The sequence below is a fragment of the Cyprinodon variegatus genome, unplaced genomic scaffold, assembly GCF_000732505.1.
Source record: "Cyprinodon variegatus isolate N-32 unplaced genomic scaffold, C_variegatus-1.0 Scaffold155, whole genome shotgun sequence".
In the NCBI taxonomy this organism is placed as follows: Eukaryota; Metazoa; Chordata; class Actinopteri; order Cyprinodontiformes; family Cyprinodontidae; genus Cyprinodon; species Cyprinodon variegatus.
In genome coordinates this window covers 1,089,744-1,117,719 of record NW_015150608.1, presented here as the reverse complement: position 1 = coordinate 1,117,719, position 27,976 = coordinate 1,089,744, and the positions used below count along the sequence as shown (strand labels likewise).

Below are 27,976 nucleotides of genomic sequence, written 5' to 3'. Positions count from 1 at the left end.
AGAGACTGAAAGCAAATGAATGCCAACTTATTCATCAGGCTGTTAAACAAATACAATATACATAAATATGAGTAAGAGTAACATTTAATTTCCATTTGGGATCAGTTACGTATTTTTTTAAATATTGAATTAAACATAATTTGTAAAGATTTGAATGTAAACATAAAGACTTATAAAATGAACATAATCTTCCAAAAAAAAAAAAAAAACTCAATTTGGCTGTTTTAAAGAAGCAATACTTTTGTGCAATGTTTGGCCAATTATTATTATTATTATTAACAGAGACAATTCATTTGTCATTAGAAGAAAAAAGAACATATTGAATAATTATAATTCCATCAAAAATCAATAAATTTTCAATTGCATCAAAGAATTTGGTCGCTATAACTTTTTTTTTTTGGAGGTGATTGGTAACTTAAAGTATTTTGATGTAATCTTAATTTCTTCCTAAATGAAGCCCTTCTAACTGTACGGAAGCTGTTTTCAGTCAGTGTTGATGCAGTAAAAAACCAGCAGGTGGCAGCACTGCAGCGTCAACACAGAAGCACCCTGCCGGAAATTAGGAGTAGAAGAAGAAATCAACTTAGGAAAAAAGGAGCTACAGTTATGGCCGCGTCAGATGATTAGCTAAGAGAAGAAAAAGAAAAACAGTAATTTTAGTGGAACTACGCGTTGTTTTTTGTCGTAATGCATCTTGTTGTTTTGTTTACACTTTGAAGTTTCTCCAGTATCGCCGATAATGATAAAAATGAAGCTACCGATGAAAACTGGCGACGAGACGGCGGAGGACGGCTCTTTGGATCCATCCGAGAGGCTCCAGGTCCCCAGGGCGGCTTCCCCCCCCTCCGTCTATCAAAGGCTCCGGGAGCCGCCGCCCCGGGACCCCGCCTCGAGTCTGGACAGGGAGACCGTGTTCGAGTGGTTCGGACACCACCTGAACCCCGCCAAGCGGGTGGAGTTCATGTGCGGGCTGCTGCATATGTGCCAGCCGCTGGAGCTCCGCTTCCTGGGATCATACCTGGAGGACCTGGCCAGGAAGGACTACCATGTTTTACGGGACTTTGAGGGCAGGGCGAACAACCCGAGCGATTTGGGGGTTCTAACGGACGTGACCGACCCGGTGGTCCGGTCCAAACTGATCGTGTGTCTGTCCCTCCTCGGTTCTGACAGGAGGGAATGTGCTGGAATACTGTCCAGGATCCTCAGCAGCGTGGACTTGTCCTTCAGGAGCTTCGGCTACCCCCTGTCCTCCTTCAGGGACCCGCAGCATCACCTCCACCCGTTCTACCCGCCCTGTCAGGACGGGTCCGTGTGTGAGCAGAACCGGGTCGAACCGGCCGGGGGGGCTCTGGAGCAGCTGGCGCTGCTCTACACGCTGGCCTCCCTGCACCCAGCCTTCCACTTCCACCAGCGGGAGGTGATCCGAGCTCAGCTGGACAAGATCGAGCTGTGCTTGGAGGAGGAGAGGCGGCAGCAGCAGCTGAGGATGACCGCCCAGCCTACGGTAAGACACAGCTATGATAGCCAGGCCTTCCCTGGAGCTGGAGCCCAGCAACAACCGCTAAAGTTAGGATGAGGATTGCATTTAAAAACACCGAGAAACCGAATATTAAAACCCGCTAAAACAGAGAAAACGCAGGCGCTGAGTTCTGTTTTCACAAAGGAGCGTTAAGTTTCGTTTAAACGTCGTAGTTTAGCTTTAGGTTTCGCTGTTTATACTGGCGGAGCTAATGATGCTAACTGTTAGCTAACAGGTTAGCCAGCTGCTAGAAAGCAGCTAAAAGCAGCTCAAGCTGGACAGATGGTGCTGAGATATGGGAGGCCGGACGTGCCACAGTGCAAATGAATCATTGGAAAATAGAATATTGTTTTTCTTTAACAATAAGATATTCCAGTGATATTTATGGAACAGAGGTTGTGCCATAATTGTTGCTAGCATAGAACATGTTTTGTAAATGAACATTTGAAAAACGAAACAAAAGAAATTATTTTTCATGAAATTAAATTTAAAAAATGTTTTTTTTTATAGAGGTTTTGAGGTTAACTTTGATTTTTTTTCTCAAATTTTGTTGGAAATTTTGTTTTGTTTCTTTCGTATTTTTTCCAAATGTAATTAAAAAATATATATTGTTTAAAAATTTTATATATTTTTTTTTTTTATTTGTCAGATTTTTGGTGTTTTTGATTAGGCCTGGGCGATAAAGCAAATTTGTATCATTAATATTCGCTATGATAAATAGCGACAATTTTTCCCTTTTAGTAAAAAGTACAAACTTGGTAAAAAAAAACAACTTAATTCTGCCATTTTTACGGTGTGTGAGGGTGGCTGGTATTTCCATTCCTCCTTAAGACATGACGGCGTGCGTAAAATCACATTTCTCCACCGATCTAGTCTGAAGCGTAAACAAAGAAAATGGCGTATGTAGCCTGTGTAGTAGTGGCTAACACACAGCCGTAAATAAAACAATATCAGTTAATCCTATCAAATTAGTTTCCTGTATTTTGGAAATTTTTTGGTTTCCTCAAAGGATGTAACGCAAAAAAAAAAAAAAAAGCGCAAAATGCAAAGTTTACCTGAAAACTGTCATGTCTACCCAACGTAACTCATAGAACCTCCGCTGTTGCCCGATTGGTCGGTTTTCATTTTGATTTTGAGGGTAAGGATTTGTTTATGGCAGGGGGAGTTTATTTTGGCTGGTTTGGAGTCAGATCTGCATTTTTTGAGTTAATCATTCATTTGAGCAAACCATGGATGAAACATAATTTTCATCCAGAAGCAGAGATCTGGTTAGAGAGGGGAGCTTTCCAGCAATAGATCAGAGGAGGAGCCCTGTTAAGCGGATAAAGTATGCTGAGTAAAGTGCCCCAAAGTGATGCTCCTAGAAGAAAGCCCTTTTTCAAAGGTCATCAGGAGATATGATTGGTGGATGAAAACCTCAAACCCTGGATGAAATATGTCATTTTCACTCAGAACCAGAGATCTTGTTAGAGAGGGGAGATTTTCCAGCACTGTGTCCGAGCAGGAGGCCTCTTCAGCGGTTAGAGTTAGTAGCAAAGCCTCCCTGATCTTTCTCCATCGCTGATTAGCTAATGTCATCTGCCAGGGTGTTTACAACAGAGAACTGGTGTAATTATGCTAGTTCTAGCAACAGGTGGAACTACTGTAATAAGCGGTAAGATGCAGAAGTGGGGAAAATATAAGAAGAGTTACAGAAAATAGTGGGAAAGTGACAATGATCTTAAATCATGGATAGCGCCATCTAAAAACGAAATAGCTGAACTAACATGAAATGGATGAACATCAGCTCCATTCTCTCCTCCCTGACAGTTATTGGGAAGATTTAATTCAACCAGGTACTGATCACAAATCACAATTATTAATGGTTGAGAGTTTAAACTTGAATTTTTACATGATTTTTATATATTAATTTAGAGTAATATGTAATGTTATTTGGTCAATAAATAAAAGAAAATTAGTTGGATTTCCTGCTCCTGCCATTATTTTCAGAAAGCGGGAGCATTTATCAATACTGAGGTAAAACTGCTCAATTTAATTGTGATATTATTTTGAGGTCACATCGCCCAGCCGTGGTTTAGACTGATTTATAATTTTTAAGTTTTACCAGATCACTAGAGCCATGTAGGTAAGAGAGTTCTGGCAACAATGTTGAGGCACTAACATTAAATAAGTAGAGGGGCATCACCTGGTCACTGCCATAGACACTGGTCAGCCATGCTTAACTACTGGAAAAAAATACAGCAGATCTTTGATTTAATTCAAAAATACTTTATTAATCCCAAAAGAATATTAAATCTCCCATCATGCTCTCTGCTTCTGCCTAATGTGAATTATGTTAAACAGTATGTTTGAGATGCATAAAATGTATATAAATAGTACAATGCATAAAATAAACACAAATGTAAAGAGGTCAGTATTTATAAAACTATATCCACTTCCACTTAACAGCCAGTATGTTAGTAGAAACTGGTATTTAAGTTGTTTTACTTTTCTTTAATCATGCAAACAAAACTTTAAAATCAATAAACGTTACATGTAAGCCAAATAAATATGATTGAACAGACTATATTAAAAAAAATAAAAATAAAAACTGTTATAGATCTGTCTGCATGTTGTCTGGTCTTGCGCTGGCAGAACTCTTCAACTCAATGATCGGAGCTCGGCTACAATAGCTGAGGAGTCGTACCGATCTTTGCCGAACAGCAACTTCCGTATAGTAGCCGCTAGTTATGGGTGACTATAGCAGTGCAATCCAAACCTCTGTGGATGTGCAAATCAAGTACGTCAGAAGTGTGGAAATATTTTACTCTCTACAGTGAAACTGTCCTAAAGCTACCTGCAATGTCTGCAACATGACTGATTATTATGGAATTATTAGTCTGATAAAAAGTTGAGTTACTTGTTAAAAATATATTTGAGTTTTATACATTTCATTACTAAAGGCAAAATATGGGATCAGGATTCGAAATCGGATCAGATTAGATCTGGAACAATAGAAATGTTGAAAAGTTCAGCCGACCAAGATAAATGTTTTCTCAGAGGAAACCCCTCTGGGGAGAATGGCATCTGTTAAATACTGTTTGGAAAAAGATTACATTAATAAAATTACATCTACAAAACAGAAGCTTGGGGTGGGGGGTCTTCAAAGCATAAATGATGAATATTTGAAAAAGGGGGAAAAGGTTTGCAAAATGAAAATAAAATCAGACCAAACTGTAATGGTAATCATAAGATTTTTATTAAAACGTTATTTAGGGTGTGGTCTCTAGATTTATTTTTTTTCATACTTTGAATCAAAATTTTTAATTTTTTACATAAAATTTTCTTTGCTTGCAATAATGAACATGAGCTGTAGCAATAACCATGCTAGGTATTATAAGACAATAAATGCATAAAAACATTTGGTTTCATTTTTCTTAAAAACGCAACAGGTTCCACCAGATAGAGGCCTTATTGTGGTTTAAGATTGCTTTTACCAGGAAGCTCCTTTGGCAGAGATTTTAAATGTTGTTTTATGACTTAGTTACGTTTTTTATGCCATTTGATTCGCTTTAGTTTTAAACATGGAGCCGTTCACTTCTGTTAACAGGACATGGTTCCAGATGCTGATGCTACCATTTTCTTTTCTTTCTTTTTTATTTCAAAGCAGTCTGATTTCATTTTAGTCTTTTCCCAATCGTTCTGTCATGATTTTAACTTGTAATGACCCTAACTGTAGCCTGTAGAGTGAAAAGGTTGAAATTGTTTCATAGCATTTGCTCTAACTTGTGGCTTTATTTGAACAATTATTGAAGCAAATTCATTCCATACACCTCAGGGATCCCATCATGAACTTTCTGAAAACCATCTCACATTGCTCCTGCGTTTACGTCCATACGTGGTTCGAGCTGTAAACAATGTAAAGCAGGTGAAACTAGGATGTAACACCTGATAGATCTATATGTTGCTGACAGACAGATGAGGATCTGCGGACCCTGCAGCTGTCGTTCTGTAGCCTAACTGTCAAACGAGCTAACAGGTTTGTGATGTAGACTGGGGTCTACCCGTTTGGGTCGACCTCAGCTCTCCACCTTTTGTCCAAACCTTTTATTTGATCAGAGGGGATAAAGAATAAGTTAAGCTGCCAACTTTGTAATCGTCAGCCTTTGTTTGGAGCAAATAGTTGGACAGAGCCTCCCGTTTCTAACAAGCACAATGTGACGGTCGACACCATGATGTCTGCGTTTATCCCTGTAGAGACGATGTTGACTGATATCAGGATGGATAGATTGAAGCTTTACACAAAACAGAGGTCAGATGGGGTCAAAAAATTGGTCACTGATGCAGTAAATGCACCATAAGATATACATTTGGAGGAAGATAATAAAGTGGAGACCTGTTTAGGTGAGAAGGACGCCTTTTTGTCAAGATAAAGACAGCTTGCTGCTCAGACTAGACCAGGAGTTGGCAACCCGCGGCTCTTTAGCGCCCCTTGTGGCTCCCTAACAGTGCAAATTGGCATGCAATGTTCTCAAGAAACAGCTGCTGCTGGGGATGCCTAGTGATGGAACATCGGCGATGTACGGGGGGTCTGAGCAGCTCCAGCAGAGAAATAATATTTGAAGTCAGGATGAACTGACTGCACAGATCAAGTTTTCAGGTGGAATTTCTCACTTAAAAACACTTACTGGACGTCTGACCTTAATCAGGGTTCCCACGGGTCCTTAAAAAGTCTTAAAAGGCATTGAATTCTTCAAAAGTTTGGTATATAATTGGTATTAAAATGTCTTAAATCAGTCTTTCTTAGGTCTTAATTTTTAAAACATCATAAATAGGATTATTTTTATTACGATTTTTTTTTGTAATTTAAATAAAACATTAAAATTGACTTTTTTTTTTCGATAGCGGAACCAATAAAAGCGTTGTTGCGGCTGGGACATTTGGGAGATGCTCCATTAACTTTTTGTCTGGAAAATATGAGCAAGTNTCAGATGGGGTCAAAAAACTGGTCACTGATGCAATAAATGCACCATAAGATCCACATTTGGAGGAAGATAATAAAGTGGAGACCTGTTTAGGTGAAGAAGACATCTTTTTTTTAAGATGAAGACAGCTTGCTGCTCAGAGTGGACCAGGAGTTGGCAACCTGCGGCTCTTTAGCGCCCCTTGTGGCTCCCTAGTACCTTGTCAAAAATTTATGAAAATGTATTTTTTGGTTTGTTTTAATATGGCATGCAGAAGGTCAAACTAAATTGTTTTCCAATGCTGTAAATATTTTTATAGTAAATATATTTAAACAGTAATCCTAATGTCCCAGCTGAGGTGAAAGGCTAAAGTCACGATACATATTTTTAATGGCTTCCCATCACCCAGCTGAAACACCTCTATAGGATGTACAATTAGGATTAGGATTAGGATATAGGATTAGGACAATTGCCCTTTCAAGTGGCTTTTTCTTTCATCTTTTTATTCCTCTTTTTTTTTTGGAAACAATTACTCAGTGGAAACCTAGACACCGTAGAGCACTCAGTGAAATCAGCAAAGCTATGGTTTGATCTGTTCACGTAACGGAAAAGGGAATCAGATTTTAAATCTCTATTTTTATTTATAGGAATCTAGTTTTTCCCATAATTCTTAAATCCTTCAAGTGTTTGTGGCGATAAATAACATCTGAGCTATAGTGGAGTTTTATAGCTGCGCTGCTGCGATCTGCTAACATCGGGAATGTTTCTTTTTCCAGGAGCCGATGGCTCAGCAGGTGGACTACCTGACCCCCTCGGTGCAGGACCTTGGAGAGCTCCCGGCCTCCCATCCTCCCTGCCAGAGCCGCCGCTGCAGTCGCTGGGCGGCGCAAAGAGAAGGTGAATTTTATTTTATTGTTATTTTTTATGCTTAAAAGTGAGTTTCTCCATTGATTTATTTATTTTTTGTTGTGTAACTTTGTAGCCGTGCATATCGAGGGGATCGTGCTCAGAGGGATCTCTAGGACAGGAGCGGAGAAGGAATACAGCTTTGATGTGAGTAACGGGTAACATCACTGCTCTTTAACCCCAACCCTCATTAACTGCTGAGTCCTAAACCTTAGAAGCAGAATTAAACAGTCACATTAGAGTGTGGACTGTTTGTCAGCTTTAAATTCACTGGAAGTCATTTCAGCTCTTTAATCTTCACTATCGGGTCACTCAGATTGTGAAGGCTGAAACAGCATCTGGTGTGTTTTATTCAGTGATTTACAGCTGAAGGACAGGACAGGTGTCTGGTTTCTCTGATGTTGGGATGTGATTTGCAGCACAGCTAAAAAAACATCTGGAAATTCAAAGAAAAAGAGTATATGGCAGTTCCATAGAGATAATATGTATTAGCAAAGAGAATTAAAACAATTTAAATAGAAGAAAATTAAATTGATCATTTTTTGTTTATTTTTTCTTATTACAAATAATTCAATGAATATATTTCAATATATTAAATTATATAGAAAAGCCATGCAGTGGATTATAGACTAACAGATACTGGGAGCCAGAGGAATGACTTTAGAACTGAGCTGATGTTCTCTACTTCCTTAGTTTTAGTGAGGACGCAGGCAGCAGCATCTTCATCAGCTGCAGCTCTGATCCACTTTTTAGGCAGTTAGCTAATGAAACTTTGCCCCATCATTGTGTTGATTTCTTCTCTGTATTTACCCAGAGCTGCAATGGGTTTGAAAACTGGAACTTTTGATAAATCAAAATGAATTCTGCAGATCTTGTAGAAAATCTTTGTGATGTAAAAACTGCAGTTCGTGTTAGAAAGGAGACCATTCAGTTTGTAAATGAGTAAACTTTGAGAAATATTCTGCAGTCAGAGTCTAATATATGCTGTTAATTAGCTCTACAGCTCAGCTTGTACTTCTGTCTTAGTTTGAACAAGAAGTTTTTTTTTACTGAAAAGCTTAAAAATTTAAAAATATGGAGTGATTCCCATGCAAAGTAATCAGGAAATCAAATTCAGGCTCACCTATTCATAATGAACAGTAGGATGATGCTGGAACAATGTTGCTGTGACAGACCTTCCCTTTTTCCCCATATCTCATCTGAAATCCCTTTCAAAATAAAAGCCGATAGCCGCAGAAAAATTTAACATTCAGTACAAGACGCTTCCATTAAAGAGGCTTTCATTTAGTGTTGAAGTCCTATTTAAGGACGACGAGGCGTCTATTCTCACAGCAGAGACATCAGGACCAGTTATCCTTAACTTAAACGTTTATTTCTCTTTACAGAACCACAAGGAACTCTGAGGGATTTATAACCTTCAAGAAAATGTTGGAATTTTGTTTTGATTTTGTCTAATTTGAGCGTTAAAATGTCATGCTGCATTCAAAACCCAAAAGTTCAGACCTTTATTTACTTCTTTCATCTTCTGTTGGTCCTTTAGTGTTTTAGAAATTACTAGTGCTTTTATTTTTTTATAAAACAGACTTGATGCCCTCCAGTGCTTCCTGTTTGGGGAGATGCAGTTTAATGCTGGGCCTGGAGTCAGATATGATGTAGACCTTTTATCAGGTCTACATCATATCTACTTGCAGCCCAACGATCAGACGGGCCTTACGATCACACAGGATAAGAAGTTACCTTAAGTTCAGGAAACAAAGCATGATTTTGTTATTGTATGGGGTCAGATGGACCCACAGAAGTTACTTCAAAGCAGAAAGTATTTAGAAAAAAATAAGTTTAGGATTTTAGAATCAGAGATTTTCAAACAGCATTGATACTAAATGATCCACATCATCCACCCCTTCTGGGGTTTAGCCAGTGGGTCGTTAGCCAGTGGGTATAAATCCTGTTTGTGACGCCAATGTGAGTTTTTTGTTCTGGTTGTGATGTTTGGCTGCTATCTCAATCAATCTTTATTGTCAACTACAATTTACGTTACAATCTGCTGGTTTTAGGTCAAGTGGTCGGACTCTTCCTCCAGCAGCGTGACCAAAACCCATCATGAACTGGAGAACTTCCTCCTTAAGGTGACAGAAACAATAATCTCTTCTCTGAGCTTGAAACATTTCTTTAAACCTGGCTGATGCAGATCGAGTCTCATTGATCCAAACTGATGCTGTTTTTTCTTTTTCAGCTTCCAAAGGATCAGTGCACAGAGTCCTTTGAGAAAAGCATTCTGCGACTTCTGAGCCAGGGCGACCAGTATGAGAGCAGGGAGGTGGAGAAGAACCTCAGGTGATTTATGACACAGAATCGCCTCGCTTGGTTAGGTCATCAATAAAAGGCGGACGCAGCTTTTTGTTGCATTTAGTGAATGTTTTTATCCTTAAACCGGATTAGTTGAGTCAGAGGTTCTGCTTCAGGCCCTGAACTCAGGGAGCATCTGATGCTTCTTCATCACTGATTAGTCATCCAGACGCACTTTAGGAAAAACAGAATGTGTTAAATAGATGCAGGCCTATAGAGATACTTTTCATTGAATCAGAAAGCAAATCATGCAGGAACATTTAGAGATCACCACTATCAGAGTTTAACTAACAGGAAAAATGTATATTTTTAATAAATTTTGGGTATCTCTGTTGCCTTTGCTATAGATAAATTCCCACATGATTTTTGCACATAATTCTGGTCAGTATAGATCTGTGTTTAAAAAGATTTTAAACCTTAAATTCAACAAATTCTTTAGATCAGTTTTTCCCAACCAGGGGTACTTTTGCCCCTAGTGGTCAGCGAGTGCATTGCAAGGGGTAGATTTAAATATTTAATTTTTTAGGTAGTGAAATAAAATGGGGCTGGGATCTAATTGCTTTCTTAGGGCCCAGTTGAAATATTAAACAAACTTTTATCAACCAAAAAGTACGTTTTTCTTATATGTTTGAGTTCAGCTGTGACATCCAAACCAGGCAGAGGAACAGACTGGATGTAGAGATCAGCACTGAGCTATCAGAGCTCCTCACAGCAGTTTAGGTGTTTGAATGAAAAGAAAGTAAAACTAATTAAGTCAGTCTGAGTATAATTTTTGTTCTGTATTTTGTTACCAATTCACCCAGTTTAAATGTCATTATAAGGGAGTTATACAGAAGAACTCCGGTTTTATTAATACGGGTTTATAATATGATTTTATTTTGCATTTATTTTGATTGCCTACTAATTTCCGGGCAACATACTTATGTTTTTATTTTTAATTTGAGATGGAAAGAATAAAATGTCCAAGATTTAAATGCTTAAATTAAAATATTGTTTAAAACAGTTTTTATTTCATAATCAGTTATTGTGCGTTCCACTTTTGGATGATCATCAATATTTTTTGACTAAGAGGGAAACTCATGGTAAGACAAATTGCCCATAGGACAAAAAAAGTCCAAAAAGGTTGGGAAACGCTGCTTTCGATGACACACGTCTGTCAGGAATATTCAGTCAGACATTTAGTTACCAGATGAGGCGTCCAGAGAGCTCCGCCCTGCAGCGCTACAAAGCTGCTCATCCTGCGAGGTAGAAAAGGCCTGTAGCTGTTAGCTTCGATGCTGCAGTGTGACTGAGGGAGTTTGGTTTTTATAATCAGCTCCACCTCTCTGACAGAAGCTCCTCCCCACTGCTTTCCTTTCCTGTGAAGTGAAACTCTGGGAAAGTGAAACCTATCGGCCGCCTCCTCACAGCTCTGTGTGATTAAAGGTTGCTGCCAATAAAACAGCATTTCTGTCCCTAACAAGAAAACTGGTTTCTGTTTCATTCAATACGAAATTAATAACTACTGGTATTAATAAATTAGTTATAAATGTTCGTTTGAACATAGAAAAGTTCCTATGAAATTAAACAAAACAGAATTAAAAAAAAAAGGTTTTAATCTATTTTGTAATTTAAGATTTATTCATTTATTCAAGCTATAATGTTTTATTTATTTTAATTGTTACTTTTTACAAGATTTAATTATTTTTGTTTATAATACAATTATTTAAAAACTAATTATTTCACAATGCCATAATTTCGGAAAATAGTTTTGATTTCAAGGAAAAATTATACAATTTAATACAATACAAAAATATTTAGTTATTTTTATTCCAAAATATATTTTTTAGAATTACTTCAAAATTAATATTTTTAAAGTTATAATTTTTTCAATATTTCAAAATAAGATTAATCATTTGTTTATTTCAAGATATAATTGTTATCGCAAGGTTGTAGTAAACTGTAGTCAGCAGCTCATTTATAGCTTCATCTAACTAGCTTAGCATTAGCCATCATGCTAAACTAGCTACTGTTTACGTTTAACATTCTATCTGGTGTGTAAAGTTTAATTATGTTGGTTTTGACCCAAACCTCACCTGGACTGCTGCCGTTTTTACTGCAGTCTGAGAATAAACAGGTCGACTTTCTCTGCCTTCAGTTGTTCAGCGTTAAAATAATTAGAAACTCTGAAAATCCACTGCTTCATTGGAAGAAGAGAAAAATAAATATAAAACACAGGAATAAAAAAAACTCCACAAAATACAAAAAAAGTTTGAAAAAATAAAATCACCATTATGTAATAAATACAGGTTTTGAATAATATACAAAAATAAATATAGCTATAAACAACTTTAACGAGTAAATATTGAAGTAAATAAATATATGTTTAAACAAATTTGCTAAAGTACATTTAAAAAAAAAGAAATCTTTAATAACAGATAAAAGAATAAATCCTCAAGTAAAGAACAAAATAAGATAAAAATCTAGATAGATTTTTACTTCCTTTATTTGGTGGAATCTAGTATTTTTTTTATTGTTAATTTTTGTTTAAATTCTTTAATTAGTTTCCTCCTGGGTTTGATCCCTTAAAGAGGCTGTCGAGCTTTATTGGAGCCTTTAGGTAAAGATTAGGAACATTGTCTAGTTTCTGTGAATTTAACCAGAAAAGCAAAAGCTCAGCTGTACTTAATAATTAATAATAATACTTCTGATTGTTCTTTATATTGTCTACACTTTATTAATATCTTTTTGTTATTTATTTTGGACATTAAAGTCTTTATTGGTTCATCCTGAGCTGCACTGAAGAAGCTGTATCTGTTTCTCTGCAGGGAAAGGTTTCTTTCTGCTCCGCCTCTTTTCAGACAGACCAGGAAGGTCTGCAGCTTCTTCAACTGTGACTCCGCCCACTCCTCCAGACCCGCTTGCAGCAGATGTGAGTAGAAACTCAGGTTTTTACGTTAGTGATGGTTTGGATAAAAAGTGAGCTCTGAGTTCTGCTACACATTTCTCTCTTTTTCTGTTCAAATTTTCTGTCTTTCACTTCTTTTTCTTTTCATTTAAGCCTTTTAATATTTTAGTTTACAATTCAGATACTAACTGCATTAAAATCTGCTGCCAATTAAGCTGATGTTGTCGTTTCACGTTGGATTCCTTTATTTCCAGGCAACTTGCAGCCTGGAAAGGCCTACCAGCCAGACTGCTCTGACGCCTCCAGTCAGGAAGAAGGTGAGCGGATGAAAAACCAATTTCTCCTGGGGATGGGTTCTATTCCTGACAAAAAGCTGAGCTCCACGGCGGCTGAAGGAAAGGGGTTTATTTTGGGACGTCGTTTGGAAATCCTCTGTCTCAAATCCTCATGTTTCATGGCTATATTTACTCTAGTTGGTGCTGATCTCAGGTCAGCTCAGTCAGCGCTGGAGGTTTTGTCTTCCATTGGTGGAGCAGTTTCACCATGCAGAGCTTATTAATGCGCCGTATTCAGAAATTTTTTCTCATTAGTCACAAATTAGGAGTTTATTTATTAAAGGATAAAGGCTGAGTTTGATTACAGGAAGTGGAAAGTATAAAAAAGCCAAAGTGCTGGGAGACATTTTTATTATTCCCTTAAAAAACATTAACCTTAGTCGGATTGTATGGAGAGGGAATTTACCATCTTATCAATCCAATTTAGGTCTGGACTTTGACTAGGCCTTTCTGACACTAGAATGATCTTTGATATAAGCTAAATTCTCCGGCTTTGAAGCAGGGCCGCCACCAACCTGTAACTTTAGAGGTGGACTAACACCTGCAGACGTGTCTGTCCGCCACTGAGCTCTGAAACCCCAGTGAAATGGATCAGAACCACTGATCATTAATGTGACAGTGAGCAGTGGATAATGTGATCGGTTGTGAATTCTGATCTAGTTTTTGTGGCTCTTTCCCCACAGAGGGGTACGTTCAAGGGCACAAGAAGAAACACGCATCTAAGAGTCCAAGTCAGCTGTGAGTACCGCTGTCAGATCATCACCGCAGCGTGGTGCACGTTTTACCGCGGCTCATGGTCGGTCATCTTTCTCTCTGCCAGGTCGTCGTGCACAAGAAGCCCCCAGGGGGACGGCTGGAGGGGAGGCCATGCAGCAGAGCTGAACGGACCCTCTGACAGAAGAAAGAAGGGCGGCCCACCGAGGAAGAGCCAGGAAGCAGAGCAGGTAGGAACACGTCCCGCTTCCTTCAGTCGTTTTAAATTCCTCACAGGAAGATGTTCAAAGTGATTAGCGATGCTCCTCTGGAGCTCCACCGTACCTTTGGGTTCTCCTTCTAACTCCTGTTCTTCCTCCAGCAGCTGGATCCAGACAGGAGAAACCAGCCCACCCCGAAAACCAAGAGCAGGTTTTTACCCGTAGAGAGGTACGTTCTTTGAACACCAACCCAAAAACAATACATGACCCAGACTGTGACACACTGCACTTCTTATTAGTGAAAAGGCTGGTTAGAAATGCAGGGAACCACCAGGGGGCGCCCTTTGGAAGCCTTAACAGACCAATACATGTCTGCTGATAAAAGTTCTGAGCAGGGATTCGAATTTGAACGATTCTGGTTCCTTTCTCCTCCTGATTCTGATTCATTTAAGAAGAAAAGTCACTAAAGTTAAAAACATTTTTTTAAATGAGCTCTGTCTGGATGAAGAAGTCTGAAAGTCTGGATTTATTTTATTTCTATGAACATTTGGGACAGACACTTAGAATCGATCAGAACTGGTGTGGATACCAGATCTGCTCGGGGTCCTGCCCCTTTTTATGACGTCAACACATGGCAACTCCACTCCGACAAACTGTATTGCACCAGTTTGTTTCTAATGGATCAAATCTCTTTTGGAGTCTCAACATATTACTACCTTTATTTGCTATTATTTAAGAATTTCATCGGAAATCTAAAGTAGCTAAAACTAGAAAACAATCATTGTCAGTCTTAAAGGAAATCACTTCATTCTAAGACTGAGCTCTGCCATTTAACAAAGTGACAAAAAAGTCTCAGCTTATTTTTATTCTTTTTATTAAGATCTGTGGGCAGGATTGACAAATGGAACATTTTAAAAATGACTTTGGTAGAGATTTTAGACAAATAAAACAGTTATTCTGCTTGTAGAAAACAGACTTTTGTTGTTGATGCGAATTTAAAAGTAGTGTACCTTAATGTGGCTAACTGACCGAGCTAAAAAAAAGGCTAACATGTTAGCTACTGAGCACTCTGTCCAAAAAAGCACAACATACCTACTTCCATGTCTAGTAGAGCATTGGAAGAGCCTGGGAACTTTAATTGGGGCCTCCGCCTCTGATTTGATCAGTCTGCACCAATCATGTGGAACAAACAGCAAAAAGACGACCACATCTGTAAAAAAAATCAGCAACACAGATCAGACGTTGATGCTCATTTGCTTATAAATATAAACACACATTTATACATAAATGCAGCCTAAATTAAAGATGTATGTTTTCTCATGATATCCACATGAAATGGGTCGAGCTATTTATCTCTAATTGTTAATTAGACCCGTAGATGTCTGCAAAGAGACATAAAACACAACAAGTTCTGAAAACACCATAAATAACTGTCCTTTATGTTAGTACACTTATATGAATAATTACCATATTTTTGTTCGATAAACTTACAACACATTGAGTTGGATCATTCCTCTGAAGCGTGCCGATGCTGCCCCCAGCTGGTGTAGAGGGGAACTGCTTGTTGATTAATGTGGGAGCAACGAATCACCAGGTATCACTATTTTATCCAGACAGATCTCTGGCGAAACAAGTCATTTAAAATATTATGATCCTTCCTGTTAAAAGACTGAATGAAGAATCAGGAGAAACTGGAATAGTTGAAATTCAAACAATGCCCAACTGGAATGAAAACGAATGAATTACGATGTGTTTTAGAGATCTTGGCATTAAGGATGATACATAGATGCGTTCAGCAGCCATTACTTGAGTTTAAGTGACCAGCTTCCAACACTGGTCCCTCTTCTACTACCTGTAGTTAAAGTTTGGTTTGATTCTTTATTGCGGTTTTGTTTTAGTTTGAATTCAGACCATGTGATATTTTTCATAATTTTCATTCTTGTAAGAAGTGATATCTGCCTCAAAAACTGACATACAGTTTAGACTTATGTCCAAAACGGCACCAGGTTTAAAATAAAACCTATCAGCAGAACTTTGCTGCCTATTAGAGTAAAGTGTCAGTGAGGATTGCTTAAACAGGCCAAATGACCAAAAGTGACGTCATTATGCAGAGTGTTAAGCTAAGTTCCCAAAAGGATCTTCCCTGTGAGTTAAAACAAAGACTAAAGGGGCCTTTACTTTTTATTTTTATCCAGTGTTTTATCGTCATTACACTGTAAGAAGTACAGAGCCCTCTCTGCATTTAACCCATCCCCTTGGGCTGCCATTGTGCGGCGCCCGGGGAGCAGTGTGGGGTTAAGGGTCTTGCTCAAGGAGCCAGAGTGGCAGTCTGTGGGAGTGGGGCTTGAATCGGAACCTCAGGATTCCAAGCTCTATGCCCTAACCACTAGGCCGCCCCCAAAGCAGGTATTTGCATGAAGGGTCTTGCCTATTGAGCTAGCCTGCCGCTGACAAACTAGCTAGCCAGGACTAGAATCTAGAGTCTCCTGATCCGTAGTCAGATTCGTTATCATCACGCCATTAGCCCAACCTGAAAACGTTTTGCTCAGGGACCAGAGTTCAGGCTGTGGGGATCAAACCGGATACCTGCTACCTTCTTAGAACACAAGCGCTCTGCTCTAACCACTAGGCCAACACTCCCCTAATAACATTCTTCTTTTTAGTCGGATCATCTGGTCCGAAATGTAGCGACCTCCCAATCCGCCCTTATGGTGACATCTTCTTTCCCTCATTTCTGTCTGCAGGGACAAGGGGACAATAAAGGGTGACGGAGCTGCCTTCGTGACAAACGGCGGCTTTCTTCCAGCCCTGTCACCTCAGAGGAAAGGTAAGAACTTAAAGGCGACCACCTGGGTTAAATTGAGCAACGGGTTTTAAGAAGTTCAGTCCCTAAATGCTGAGGAGGAGGTTTCTGCTCCGTCAGTCACACCCTGATGTCTTTCAGCTGGAGCTTCACATCCCGACGTGTTCGGGGAAACCTCGTCTGAAAGCTGCAGCTCTCCTTCCAGCCCTCAGTACCGAAGACGCCAGAGTCTGGAAAGCGACGACGACAACAACAAAGGTAAGGCGGAGCCACAGCAGCAGGTCCACCTGTGGCTCTGTGATGTTTTCCTGACAGCCATCCGTCTCTCAGACACAGACAGCCACTCTGATGATGGCGGTAAAGGCGCGGCTCCTGATCTGTTCTACACGCGGCAGAGCGATGCGGTCGCCATGGGAGATGTCCCCTCGGTGCTTCCTATGTCTTCCAGCAGCCACAAGCCTCGGGTGGAGCCCCCCCTCCCGGAAGCCGGCGCAGAGTTCCCCCCGCTGCCCTACATGCCCTCTCTGGGCTGCCTGCTCCCGAACGGGGCCGCCGATCCTGACGGGAAGCCGCTGATGATGCCGATGGCCGTCCAGGGCCCCGGGATGGTGGGGGACGCAGAGAAGAGGGAGGTGCTGACGACGTTCGGGGCCCCGCCTCTGGCCCTCCAGCCGCTGGTCCAGAGGTTTAGGACGGCGCTGTCCCATAACCAGGGCGCTGCAGACCCCGGTGCTGATTCTGCCGCCATCTCACACCAGGCCCCTCTAAGAGCTCTGGGCTCCATGTCCCCGGGGCCCTCCCCTTACTCTTCCCCCCCGCTGCCCCCACAGGATGCAGGCCTGCCTCACATAGAGGCCCCCCACTCCAAGCTGCACGCCCTCAGCTTACCATCTCCCTACGCCCTGGCCCCTGTTCCCCCCTCTGTCCTGCCCCCTCTGGGGGCCCCTGTGGCCCCTGTAGTTGCTCCATCTCCTGCACCAACAGCTGTCCCCTCCAACTCCCCCGTGCCTCCCCCAAGCCTCAGCCCGGCGCTCAGCTACAGCGTGACGCAGACGGACTCGCCGTCGTACAGCAGCCCCAGTGCTTCCTGTGGAAGTGCTTCTGTTGCCCCTGGCAACCCAAACCCCGTTCAGCAAACCCAGCAGCAGCAGATGCCCCCTCAGCAGCAAACGCCGCCGCCCGTGGGATGTGGGACCTGTGGTTGCCATAACAACTGCGGCAGCCGCGTAGGAAGCTCCTCCGCCTGTCAGCCCACCTTCTACTACCCCCACCAGATGGCAGCAGCGGTAGCTCGCCAGATGTTCGGCGTCCCTCAGTCCCTCCTCTACCTCACCCAGGCTCAGGCTCCTCCCCAGGCCAACGGGCCCCCCACCCTCCCCCCGTTCTTCCCCACAGGTCCGCCCCCCGTACACCCTTCCCCCTACCTTCACCCTCACAGCCAGGCCGAGGCGCCGTCTCACATGATGGCCGCCGCCAACTACGGCCTCCAGCAACAGATGGCGCAGGCCGGTTCCTTCTCCCAGCGCCTCTACCAGCACGTGTACCCAGGTCACCTGGGGATGCCGCCCGCCACCCTGGGAGGGGGCGGGATCAACAAGAAGAACGGCTCGGTGTCTTGCTACAACTGCGGCGTGAACGGACACTTCGCTCAGGACTGCAACCAGTCCACCATGGACGCCACACAGCAAGGTAAGGAAGAACGTCTTTGCCACTATTGTGGTTTTCTGAAAGAGAATTTTAAACATTCTCCTGTGGTTTTTTTTTCCGTTTTTGGAGGTTTTTTTCTTCCTTTTGGGGGCTTTTTTTCTTTTGAGTGTGTGAGACAGCGTTTTTTTTTCGGTTTTTTCTCGCGGCGGCACACAGCGTGTTTTTTTTTTTTAGAACATGTGCATATAGACAGAGGCGGGGGTGTCCTCTTTTTTGATTTGGGTGTTTTTTGTTTTTTTTGGTTTGCCTGATATGCCTCTTAGGCTTCTTTGGCTCCGTTGCCTGCAGTGCCTGAAGTGCGCTTTTTTTGGTTTTTTTGCGCCCTTGCTCTGTTGTTTTGATGTTTTTCTGACCGTCTGAGCTCCTCTTTTTTTCTTTTTTTCTCATGGGTTCTTGGCTCTTTGGTTCTGTGTTCGTTCATCTGTTATGTTTTCGATTTTTTCCTGTGTGTGCTGTTTCTGGTCGTCTTGGTCGGATTTGTGCGCCCTTAATGTCCTTCATAGTTGACTATTGTGCTTCTTGCTCTGCGGTGGTGGTGGGAACAACAATCATGGCAGACGATGATGCGGAGAGCAGTATTTATGTTTAACCATCTTGAAAAGATTGTGTTTTTAAGGTAGGGAAAGATCGCCAGATTCACTCCAGCGCTACCCTCCATGTTTACTTCCGTAAACACATAGCACGCTGGCCTGTGACGTCATTGCGTCCTCTACTGCGCATGCGGGACACTTAGGTTGTATGAATGCAGTTCACACAGGAGATCACATATGAGGCACATATATTTGGAAATTTTAACAACCGCGCAAAAAAATTGGATTTCACAAAAAAATCAGAATTTAACATCAAGGCATGCAATGTGAACGTAGCTAATTGTCTGAAAGGAAGGTCGTTAAAGGGAATTATTGTCCTGGCTGAATAGATGAGGTCCTCCACTCTCCTGTTCAGGAGCTGGGGCTGCGATGATAGTGGGAAGTCATTAACTCAATAGCTGCGTTGTAGGTTTTTGAAAGTTGGAACCTCCGGCCTTTGTTGGGCCACTGTATAAACCTCAAGCTCAACGCTAATCTTGACATTTTGAATTGAAAAAGCTTCCTGGATGGGAAGTGAAACGTCTTCTGACTTGGAAACAAAGTCCTGTGGATTATTTTTAATTTTCTTTATTTGGAATGACTGACCTGGATGACTGAGAACCTTCACCACAACAATAATGGAACTAAATAGCCTCCATAGATCCAGATGTTTATGATTAGCCTTAGTCAGGTGCGGGTGACCCAGGTTCGAATTCCACCTGTGGTCTTTTGCAGCGTGTCTTTTACCATCTCTCACCCCACACCCCACCCCCCGTCCTGTCAGCCTACTGTTGAAAACAAGCCACTAGTGCCGTTAAAAACTCAAAAAAAAAAGTAGTATTTGAAAGGCTTCAGTTTATTTTTATAGCGCCAATTCACAACACAAGTCATCTCAAGGCACTTTAGATTTCAACCAGATGATCTATGGAGCGATATTTGTGCCATCGGTTTGAACGCGCATGAACCAATCAGAGCTCGCAGTGAGACAACATTCGCGCGCGTAAAAATCTTGAATTATCTCAAATAAACTTTAGTGAAACAGTTATTAGATCATTGCCTCATCCATCTCTTTTGCCTGCTATTGACATGGATTTAAATTTGCTGTTTTAAAAGGAAAAATAAGGAGGATATTTCAGATTCAAATATGGTTCAACAATATATAGATAAAAATATATTATATATTTTATAGTACTATCTTCTGTCCATCAAATGGTTAGGAGTGTTGACCAAATAACTGCAAGAGTTGTTTGATTTTCCTGATTGTATTTTACATTTTTTTCCCCATTTAACCAGATGTAGTATTTGGAACGAATGCTTTCATTGGATGAAAAGAAGCTGAGCGTGATTGGCTGATGGTATGGTTCATTTATATACATTGCTGAAGTCGCGAGCTCAAAAAGTCGATCGAGCGGAGAAACAGCCGAGCGCACAGCTGGTTTTGCGCGCGCATGTGTTGTCTCACTCCGCGCTCGGATTGGTTCCTGCGCGCTCAAGCCGATGGCACTAATATCTCTCCATAATCATCCACTCTCCCCCTCTTCCGTTTCCTTTTTCCTCCCATAACGGACGGATTGTCTCTGTATCTGCAGGTGGCTTCAGGCTAAAATACGCAGCGTCCAACATTTCAGAAGCACTTGACAATGCTGACTGAAGAAGAGGAAGGAGGATGGTGATGGTGATGATGTCATCATGATGTGACGGGCCTCTGTTGGTCCCAGGTACAGCAGCGCGTCCAAGCGCCTCTGCACCACCTGCCAAGGGCTCGGCGGACCAAGCCTCAGCAGACGTGCCTGACAGATCTGTTGTTCCCATGGAAACGACGCGCAGTCTCCCACAGTCATGTGACCCCCTCCCCCCCTCTTCAGTTCCTTTGGACATTTTTGCACTGAGGGTTGGAAATTAAATTATTACTTAATAGGAAGATTTTAAGGATTTTTTTTTTTTTTTTTACTGAGAAATAAGACTTGAGTCTCTGCTTAATTGTTCTGATCCACTTATTTCTTAAGGAGTCTATTTATGTTTTTATTTTCTTCGCTTGACTTTTAATTGTTTGGATGAATTGTACAGCTGTTTTCACTAACCGGCAAAGAGTCCCGTAGAGCAGAAGGAGGGTTTATCTTGAAGTTCTCTGCACAGTTTTGAATGTAAACCTTTTAATTTAGGAATCTGTATATTTAAGGATTTATTTTCATGGATATATTAATCGGCTGCGGTGCAGAATTTCAGGCGAGGAGACCGTCGCTTCTGAGACGTTTTACCGTTTTAAAATAAGGAATATCCGAATCGTTTGATTCAGAGAGAATTTTTCACAGCAGGTTCTTTACTTTGCCTCTGATCCACACAGATTAACTGTTGGTTTTCGCTTTTAGTATATAAAAGTATTCCTTTTTTTATATATTAGTTGATATTTTAGATAGAATGAGATGTCTGTTTTTAAAATCACACTAGAAAAAAAAAAAGAAATATTTTGTTTTTTTTATCTGGCAGTTAAAGATCAACAACTTGAAAAAGATAATTGTGTATTTATCCCGAAAAGACGTAGAAAGCCACGAATGTATTTGCTGCGTTTGAACAAAAGTTGAACTGGTTCAGCCCCTTTTCTCAACCTAAAGCTCCGGTTGGCTGCTTTTTATAATCCAACCTTTATTATCAGTTTGTTTTTACAGTAAAATAAATGAAAAGCTGCCTTCCGCTGAAACCAGCTCCCTGAGAGAAAACCAGACTGTAAAAACTGACCTTTACGTCTCCTTCTGTCAATAAAGGTTTCTATTTGACTCCTACATACATGACATCAGATGTTTCATCTGAGAGAACGCAAGTTTAGGAAAAACAAGATAGAAAGTTAAAACTGACCAATTAAATATATCAGTCTAAAAATTCATAAGTACAGAAACAAATTCCAAATTTACTAGAACAAAATGTATTAAAGAGTGAATCGCATTTCCTTGAAAAATTCGCAATTTTATATGAACTGCAAATTTGTAAGAAAAAATAAAAATATTTAAAGTTCTTATAACGAATTTAGTAGAACAAATTGCTAATTTATTAGCATGCATTAAACATAAGAGAAAATCGCAACTCTACGAACAATAAATGTAATTGAAAGAATTACAAATTCATAAAGAATTTGCGAAAAAGAGTCAAACTTTTAAGTGAAAATTTTATTATATGACCGAATATAATTTATGAGAAAAGGTCGCAAATGTATTACAATCGATCAAAAATTGTAATGGAGAAAATCTCCAACCCCGGATGATGCTGTTAAACTTCTGACCACTAGGAGGCCGTAACGCTCCTGAACATTGTTCCTCAACCAGGTTTTAGTTGATCGTACGCAAAACTGTGTGCTTAAATATTTAAAACGGAGATAAGAAAACTATCTATGGATCAGTTTTGGTATTTTTCTCGTTTAATGTTCGTTGATGAACATCCGCTGCTTTACTGCCACCAGCTGGTCAGGAGTGTAACAGCTTCATATTTACCATACAAAGCTGTCGCCTCTAAACTCGTGTTTTCCCAGATGAAACAAAAACCTTAAATTCTTTTGTTTATTGATTTAGATCTAGAAATTCAGGCATCTATGCGTCGTTTTAAGGTTATTTTTCCCCGTATTTTATTCTGAGGTTGAATTTTTTTTCTCATGTAAACCTTGTTAACTGACACTTGATGATATTTTGTTGATAAACTTGAAAATCTTTAATTTGAAGCAACGGCATCAGCGGTGGTTCTGTGGGACGCCAGGAACAGCGTTCAGCGATCAAACGTGAGATTTTTAAAGTGTTACCAGAGATGACAGAGAAACGGCTGATGGACAGAAGCTTGACTGTAACCGTAAACCAGCCTGCACTGATTCCAACCCTGTTCTCTGGGAGGAAGGTTCTAGAAGGTTCTCTGGGACTGGTCACTTCCTTCCCTTGCTGTTTTAGACTTTTTGCCTCTTTTTTTTTAAACCACCTGGATTCTGGTGGAGACAGAAAGGCGCCGTATCGCCCCAGAGAGGACGTCACAGTGCATCTGCCCCTGATATGATTTCCACCCCCGGTTCTGTGGGTCCAGTTCGGGGCGACTTTTGACCTGCTGCTTGTTTTTTTTTTGTTGTTTTCTGTGTTTGTCAGCCTACAGTCACTGCAGCTGATCTATGCATTCGCTCACACCTGTTATTCCTAAATGTGACCAGCAGGAGATCCTGGTGGTAAAACGCCGCCGGTCCAGAACCGATAGATCAGACTGCCGGTGTGGATGAAGGAGGAAGTCCAGCGTACATGCCGAGGAAGCGCCAAACAACCCGAGTATTGTTCCACTGACCCATTTGAACAATGCTGTACTGTAAATCTGCTAAGGGAGGTCCGTCTGCTGCTGCCCTCAGCCGTTATGTTTACTGTACTTTGATATTAATGTACTGGAAAGGTCAAAATATATTTCTAGAGTGGAATTTGGATTTTATGCAAACTGATCTTTTTTTCTTTAATTATAAGCAATAAATGAAAAAAAAAAGTTGTCCTGAATTCCTAATGGTTGAAATCATTTAATGCAATAAACCACAGAAGCTGCTTAGATTTGAAGTTTAAACAGAATAAATGTATTGATTAGAAATGAGCTCCGAACATAAAAATAAGGCTCAGATTATTGGTTAAATTAAAGAATCTGACCAATCAGGAGAGACTATTTCAAACTCCTTAAAAACCACAAATACCAGAATAACTACAACAGAATAACTAGAACATTTTTAGAGATCACTGCAGCTCTCAGGTCTCTGGTTTGCAGTGACTCTATGAGGCTCTTGTTATAATCGGCCTCCTGCTGGGAGACGCTCTCCGCCTCTGAGGCGAAGTCGCTCTCCTGATTCCTGGATGCAATGACTGATGATAAATTTAAAGAAAGATCAGGAAATAGATCATCACTAAACAACTACGATGGATGCATCCTGAGGAAAAGTTGTATGCATACAGGTAAAAGCCAGTAAATTAGAATATTTTGAAAAACTTGATTTATTTCAGTAATTGCATTCAAAAGGTGTAACTTGTACATTATATTTATTCATTGCACACAGACTGATGCATTCAAATGTTTATTTCATTTAATTTTGATGATTTGAAGTGGCAACAAATGAAAATCCAAAATTCTGTGTGTCACAAAATTAGAAAGCCAGACCCAAAAACGCAGAAGAGTTGAAGGCCACTATCAGAGCAACCTGGGCTCTCATAACACCTGAGCAGTGCCAGAAACTCATCGACTCCATGCCACGCCGCATTAATGCAGTAATTGAGGCAAAAGGAGCTCCAACCAAGTATTGAGTATTGTACATGCTCATATTTTTCATTTTCATACTTTTCAGTTGGCCAACATTTCTAAAAAATCCCTTTTTTTGTATTAGCCTTAAGTATTATTCTAATTTTGTGACACACGGAATTTTGGATTTTCATTTATTGCCACTTCAAATCATCAAAATAAAATGAAATAAACATTTGAATGCATCAGTCTGAGTGCAATGAATAAATATAATGTACAAGTTACACCTTTTGAATGCAATTACTGAAATAAATCAAGTTTTTCAAAATATTTTAATTTACCGGCTTTTACCTGTAGATAGAGTCCCTGAATCATCAGGTGAGAGGTGTGCTGACAGAGCTGCTGTCAGAGATAAAACCCTGCAGTTTCATCATACAGTGTGAGCTGTAGCGGCGTGCAGCGATTGAAAATAATCGCACAGCGTATGACCGGCTTAACAGAGAGCATCAGTTCTTTACTTAATTCCCTTCCCAAAGACAGACTGAAGTCCCAGTTAGACCTGGATAGAGTTCTACTGTTCATCCCCCGACAGGTGAAGGATAGACGCTACAAACTGAGGTATTCTGACTGAGCCAAAGGTTCTGTCCTCCTAATCTCCTCTGGGCAGAAATCCTGCATGTGAATTTCTACCACATCTCATCCATATATATTTTTTTAGTAATCTTTATAGTCTGTTCCCTACGAGTCAATGTCTTCCTCTAGTGGTCTGGAGCACTGCTGTGATGCAGAGATAGATTTGATATTTTCATTGTTTACACTGCTATCAAAAGCATCCCTTCATATCTTAAATGACATTTAAAATGATTAATTAAATGTCAAACAATAAGTTGAAGGTGCTGGAACGTATTTGATAATAAGCATAAAGACATCCATCCTTGAAAGTGTTTGAAGGATGGCTGTCCTCACCCTCCACTGTTTTAAGACATCCTGCTGAATATTATTCCATTTAAACTGTTTCAGTTCCAGATGTTCAGTCCTGTTCTGAAAGATAATTTTTTTTCATTAAGTTGTTCTGCTCCAGGTTCTGCCACTTTCTGTCCAGATTAGTCAGCTAAGATACAGACACCAAAAGTAAAGGTAATTCTGATCGAACCTGATAAAAACATTAGCTGCACGTGTCTGTCCCTTTCCTGCTCTAACCTGAGTGTGAATATCTCTCTCCTGATGTTTGGTCTTCAGAGTTTTGTGTTTCTGGTTCATCTCCTCCAGCAGCTCTCCAAACGTGTCTCTATGCAGAGCCAGAAACTACAGCAAAAGAGGAGACATGAGGTGTTCTGTGTTTGACGGATCAGGATTGTGGGGATTGTTTATCTTCCTTCTCCTCGACCTTTGCCGTCTGTTTCAGGATGTCCAGGTCTCTGTAGGTGTTCAGCTCAGACTCCATGGTGCTGATCAGCTCCTTCAGGGTGCTGGTCTCTCCTGGGAGCTTACCTTTCTGCTGTTGCAGCTTCTGCAAGTCCTGCTGCAGCCGTCTGGACTCTGAGAGGAAGAGGAGTCGCCTCATCCATCTAAATCCTGCCGTAGTTTCCAGAGGGTTTAGGGCTGTCAGGTTGACTCACCTGTCGTCAGTCCACTCTGACTGGATCATGTCCGTCTCTTTGCTGAGCAGAACTTCCTGCATGCTCCTCAGCTCGTTGGTGGACACCCCATCTACATTGCGGAGCCTTATCATGATCTGTACAGAGAGACTGGAACGCACACTTAAAATCCTAAACTCCCTCCTCCTCTGCAGCGTTCCTGCAGGGAGACAATGTTCTCCTGGCTCTTTTTTAACTTCTCCAGCTCCTCAGCTCCGGCCTTCTCAAATAACTCCAAGAAACCTGGAAGCAGGAGGATGATTCCAAAAGACAACAGGCTCTAAACCTTCAGCCAGAGATGGGAAATGTGGAGTCAACAAGTCATTTCCATGTCATGTATTTGTTCTACCCACCCACTGAAGCAGGGGAGTCCAATGTCCCCCGCTTCCGACTACATTCCATTGCAGACATACTGTGGAGCACGGCGGCGGAGGGGTGATGATCTTACAATTAACTCTATCTGTTCTACTGTTGAAACTGGAACATGATCCAAAACATCTAAAACTGCCTGGCTAAACCGTTATGGTGGAGTTAGTAAAAGATACAGAGGCTGTACTTTAGTTTTAGTACAATCCGTTGTTTTGAACACTTAAGCTTAGTTTAACAACCTAGATAACAGATAGAGGATAATTTTCTGTATTTGTAGAATAATTTAGAGGCTCCTCCTAAGGTTCCTGTAGCCAGTAGATGTGTTATGTAGATATTAAGCTGTTACTCCTAATTTGCACATAAGACAATATGAGACATTCCTCGTCATCCTTCCTGCTGGAACTACAATCTCCAGAGCGCATGTTCAGCCTCGACCACGGAGGAAGAACAATGAGGAAGTTGAGAGCAGCGGATAAGACTTGATTGGTCATAAATGGTTAGCCAGCAGCAACGGTTCAAAGCAGTTCAAGTTTTACAGGGAGCAAGGGTCGGAGGCTCTGCCAGCTGCTCAGAGACAACAGGTGAAGAGGTTCAGGTGTGGAAGCACAGGTAAGAGTCTTTCTGGGCTAAACTTTATATGATTAACAGCTTCTACCATGGCTGACATGTTTCAGTTTGAGCTGCTATAGCACCGCTTCTTCTGTGAACGTCAGTCTTTGCAGCTTCCTGTGATTTATTTAAAACTGTCAGATTGTGTCAGTGCAGACAGATGGTTGTGCAAGAACAGACAAGACCGGGCCAAAGCGTTTAGGCAGTTGCAACATAAGGGTTTTGTGGCTTCAGCATTTTTTTTTAAAAGCTTAGCGAACTGTACCAGCTGTCAGAGAGGATGTAGATCTGGGGACGGCATGAAAAGGAGCCTTTTGTACGTCTTCCAGACCTTATATCGCAGAAGGAGGAGGTCTGTGGGACCACAGGAACATCCTGAAAGTTCTTCTTATGCGCGAGTTTGGCAGAAAACGTCAATGTGAGTCTGAGAAATCAGAAGAAACCAAAACAACAAGCTCTGGGGAACAAATTTCCTCTGTTCAGAGTGAAAGAAAGAAGCAATGCTTTGGGGTTTTCTCTACCCTTCTTATGCTGATGATACTCTGCTATATTTCTCCATAAATCCAGATGAAGCTAACCCATTACATAGATTACAGGCATGTCTTGAAGACATAAAAACCTGAATGACTCTTAATTTTCTGCTTCTGAATGCAGACTAAACAGAAGTTATAGTCTTTGGATCCGAGTCTCTGAAAAAGAAGCTGATTAGTCAGTCACTTTATCTGGATGGGATTACATTAATCTCAGAGTATCATATAAACAGTGTCAATGTTATTTTTGATCAGGACTTGATATTTAAATCCCATATCAAAGAGTCTTCTAGAATTTACTTTCATCTCTAGAATATTGCAAAAATCAGAAACATCTTGTCCAGTTGTGATGCTGATAAAATTTTGTGAAATCATTACCTGGATGCCATTAGCTGTCTTTCTTCTTCAATAGAAAACTTAAACCTATCTGATTGAACTGTGTCTGTAAAGTGCCTTGAGGTTACTTGTGTTATAAATTGGCCCTATAGATATAAACTGAATTCAATTAAATTAAAAACTTGGTTTTGGGTTGATTTTCCAGCAGCTCACAACAACAAAAGAAATCCAAAGATTTAAAATGCTAAATAAGGAAATCAGGCCAAGCTCCATCTGATATCAGAGATCTGATTGTTCCTTATGTTCCTAACAGAGCACTTCGCTCTCAATCTGCAGG

General features: G+C 40.7%; 2 protein-coding genes across 3 annotated transcripts in view; both read left to right on the top strand.

The window, feature by feature from the left end:
* The first annotated feature begins 590 nt into the window (after positions 1 to 590).
* On the top strand, positions 591 to 22,820 carry zcchc2 (zinc finger, CCHC domain containing 2). Of its 2 annotated transcripts, none has more exons than XM_015377510.1 (14): positions 591 to 1,504; positions 7,239 to 7,359; positions 7,445 to 7,515; positions 9,423 to 9,494; positions 9,602 to 9,702; positions 12,522 to 12,625; positions 12,856 to 12,918; positions 13,620 to 13,674; positions 13,757 to 13,880; positions 14,015 to 14,079; positions 16,595 to 16,677; positions 16,795 to 16,911; positions 16,984 to 18,342; positions 20,519 to 22,820. In XM_015377510.1, exons 1-14 carry the CDS (start codon positions 740 to 742, stop codon positions 20,578 to 20,580), a joined length of 3,162 nt encoding a protein of 1,053 aa, XP_015232996.1. In that variant the 5' UTR covers positions 591 to 739; the 3' UTR covers positions 20,581 to 22,820. The 2 variants fall into 2 exon arrangements, with proteins under 2 accessions (XP_015232996.1, XP_015232995.1); XM_015377509.1 differs by having other exon boundaries at positions 14,012 to 14,079.
* A 3,837-nt stretch (positions 22,821 to 26,657) lies between these two features.
* The window catches only part of LOC107086517 (leucine-rich repeat-containing protein 19-like), a 6,862-nt gene continuing 5,543 nt past the window's right edge, over positions 26,658 to 27,976 (top strand). The window contains exon 1 of the mRNA XM_015377504.1: positions 26,658 to 26,759. Coding sequence (XP_015232990.1) covers positions 26,658 to 26,759 — 102 coding nt within the window. The remainder of the gene's footprint in view (positions 26,760 to 27,976) is intronic.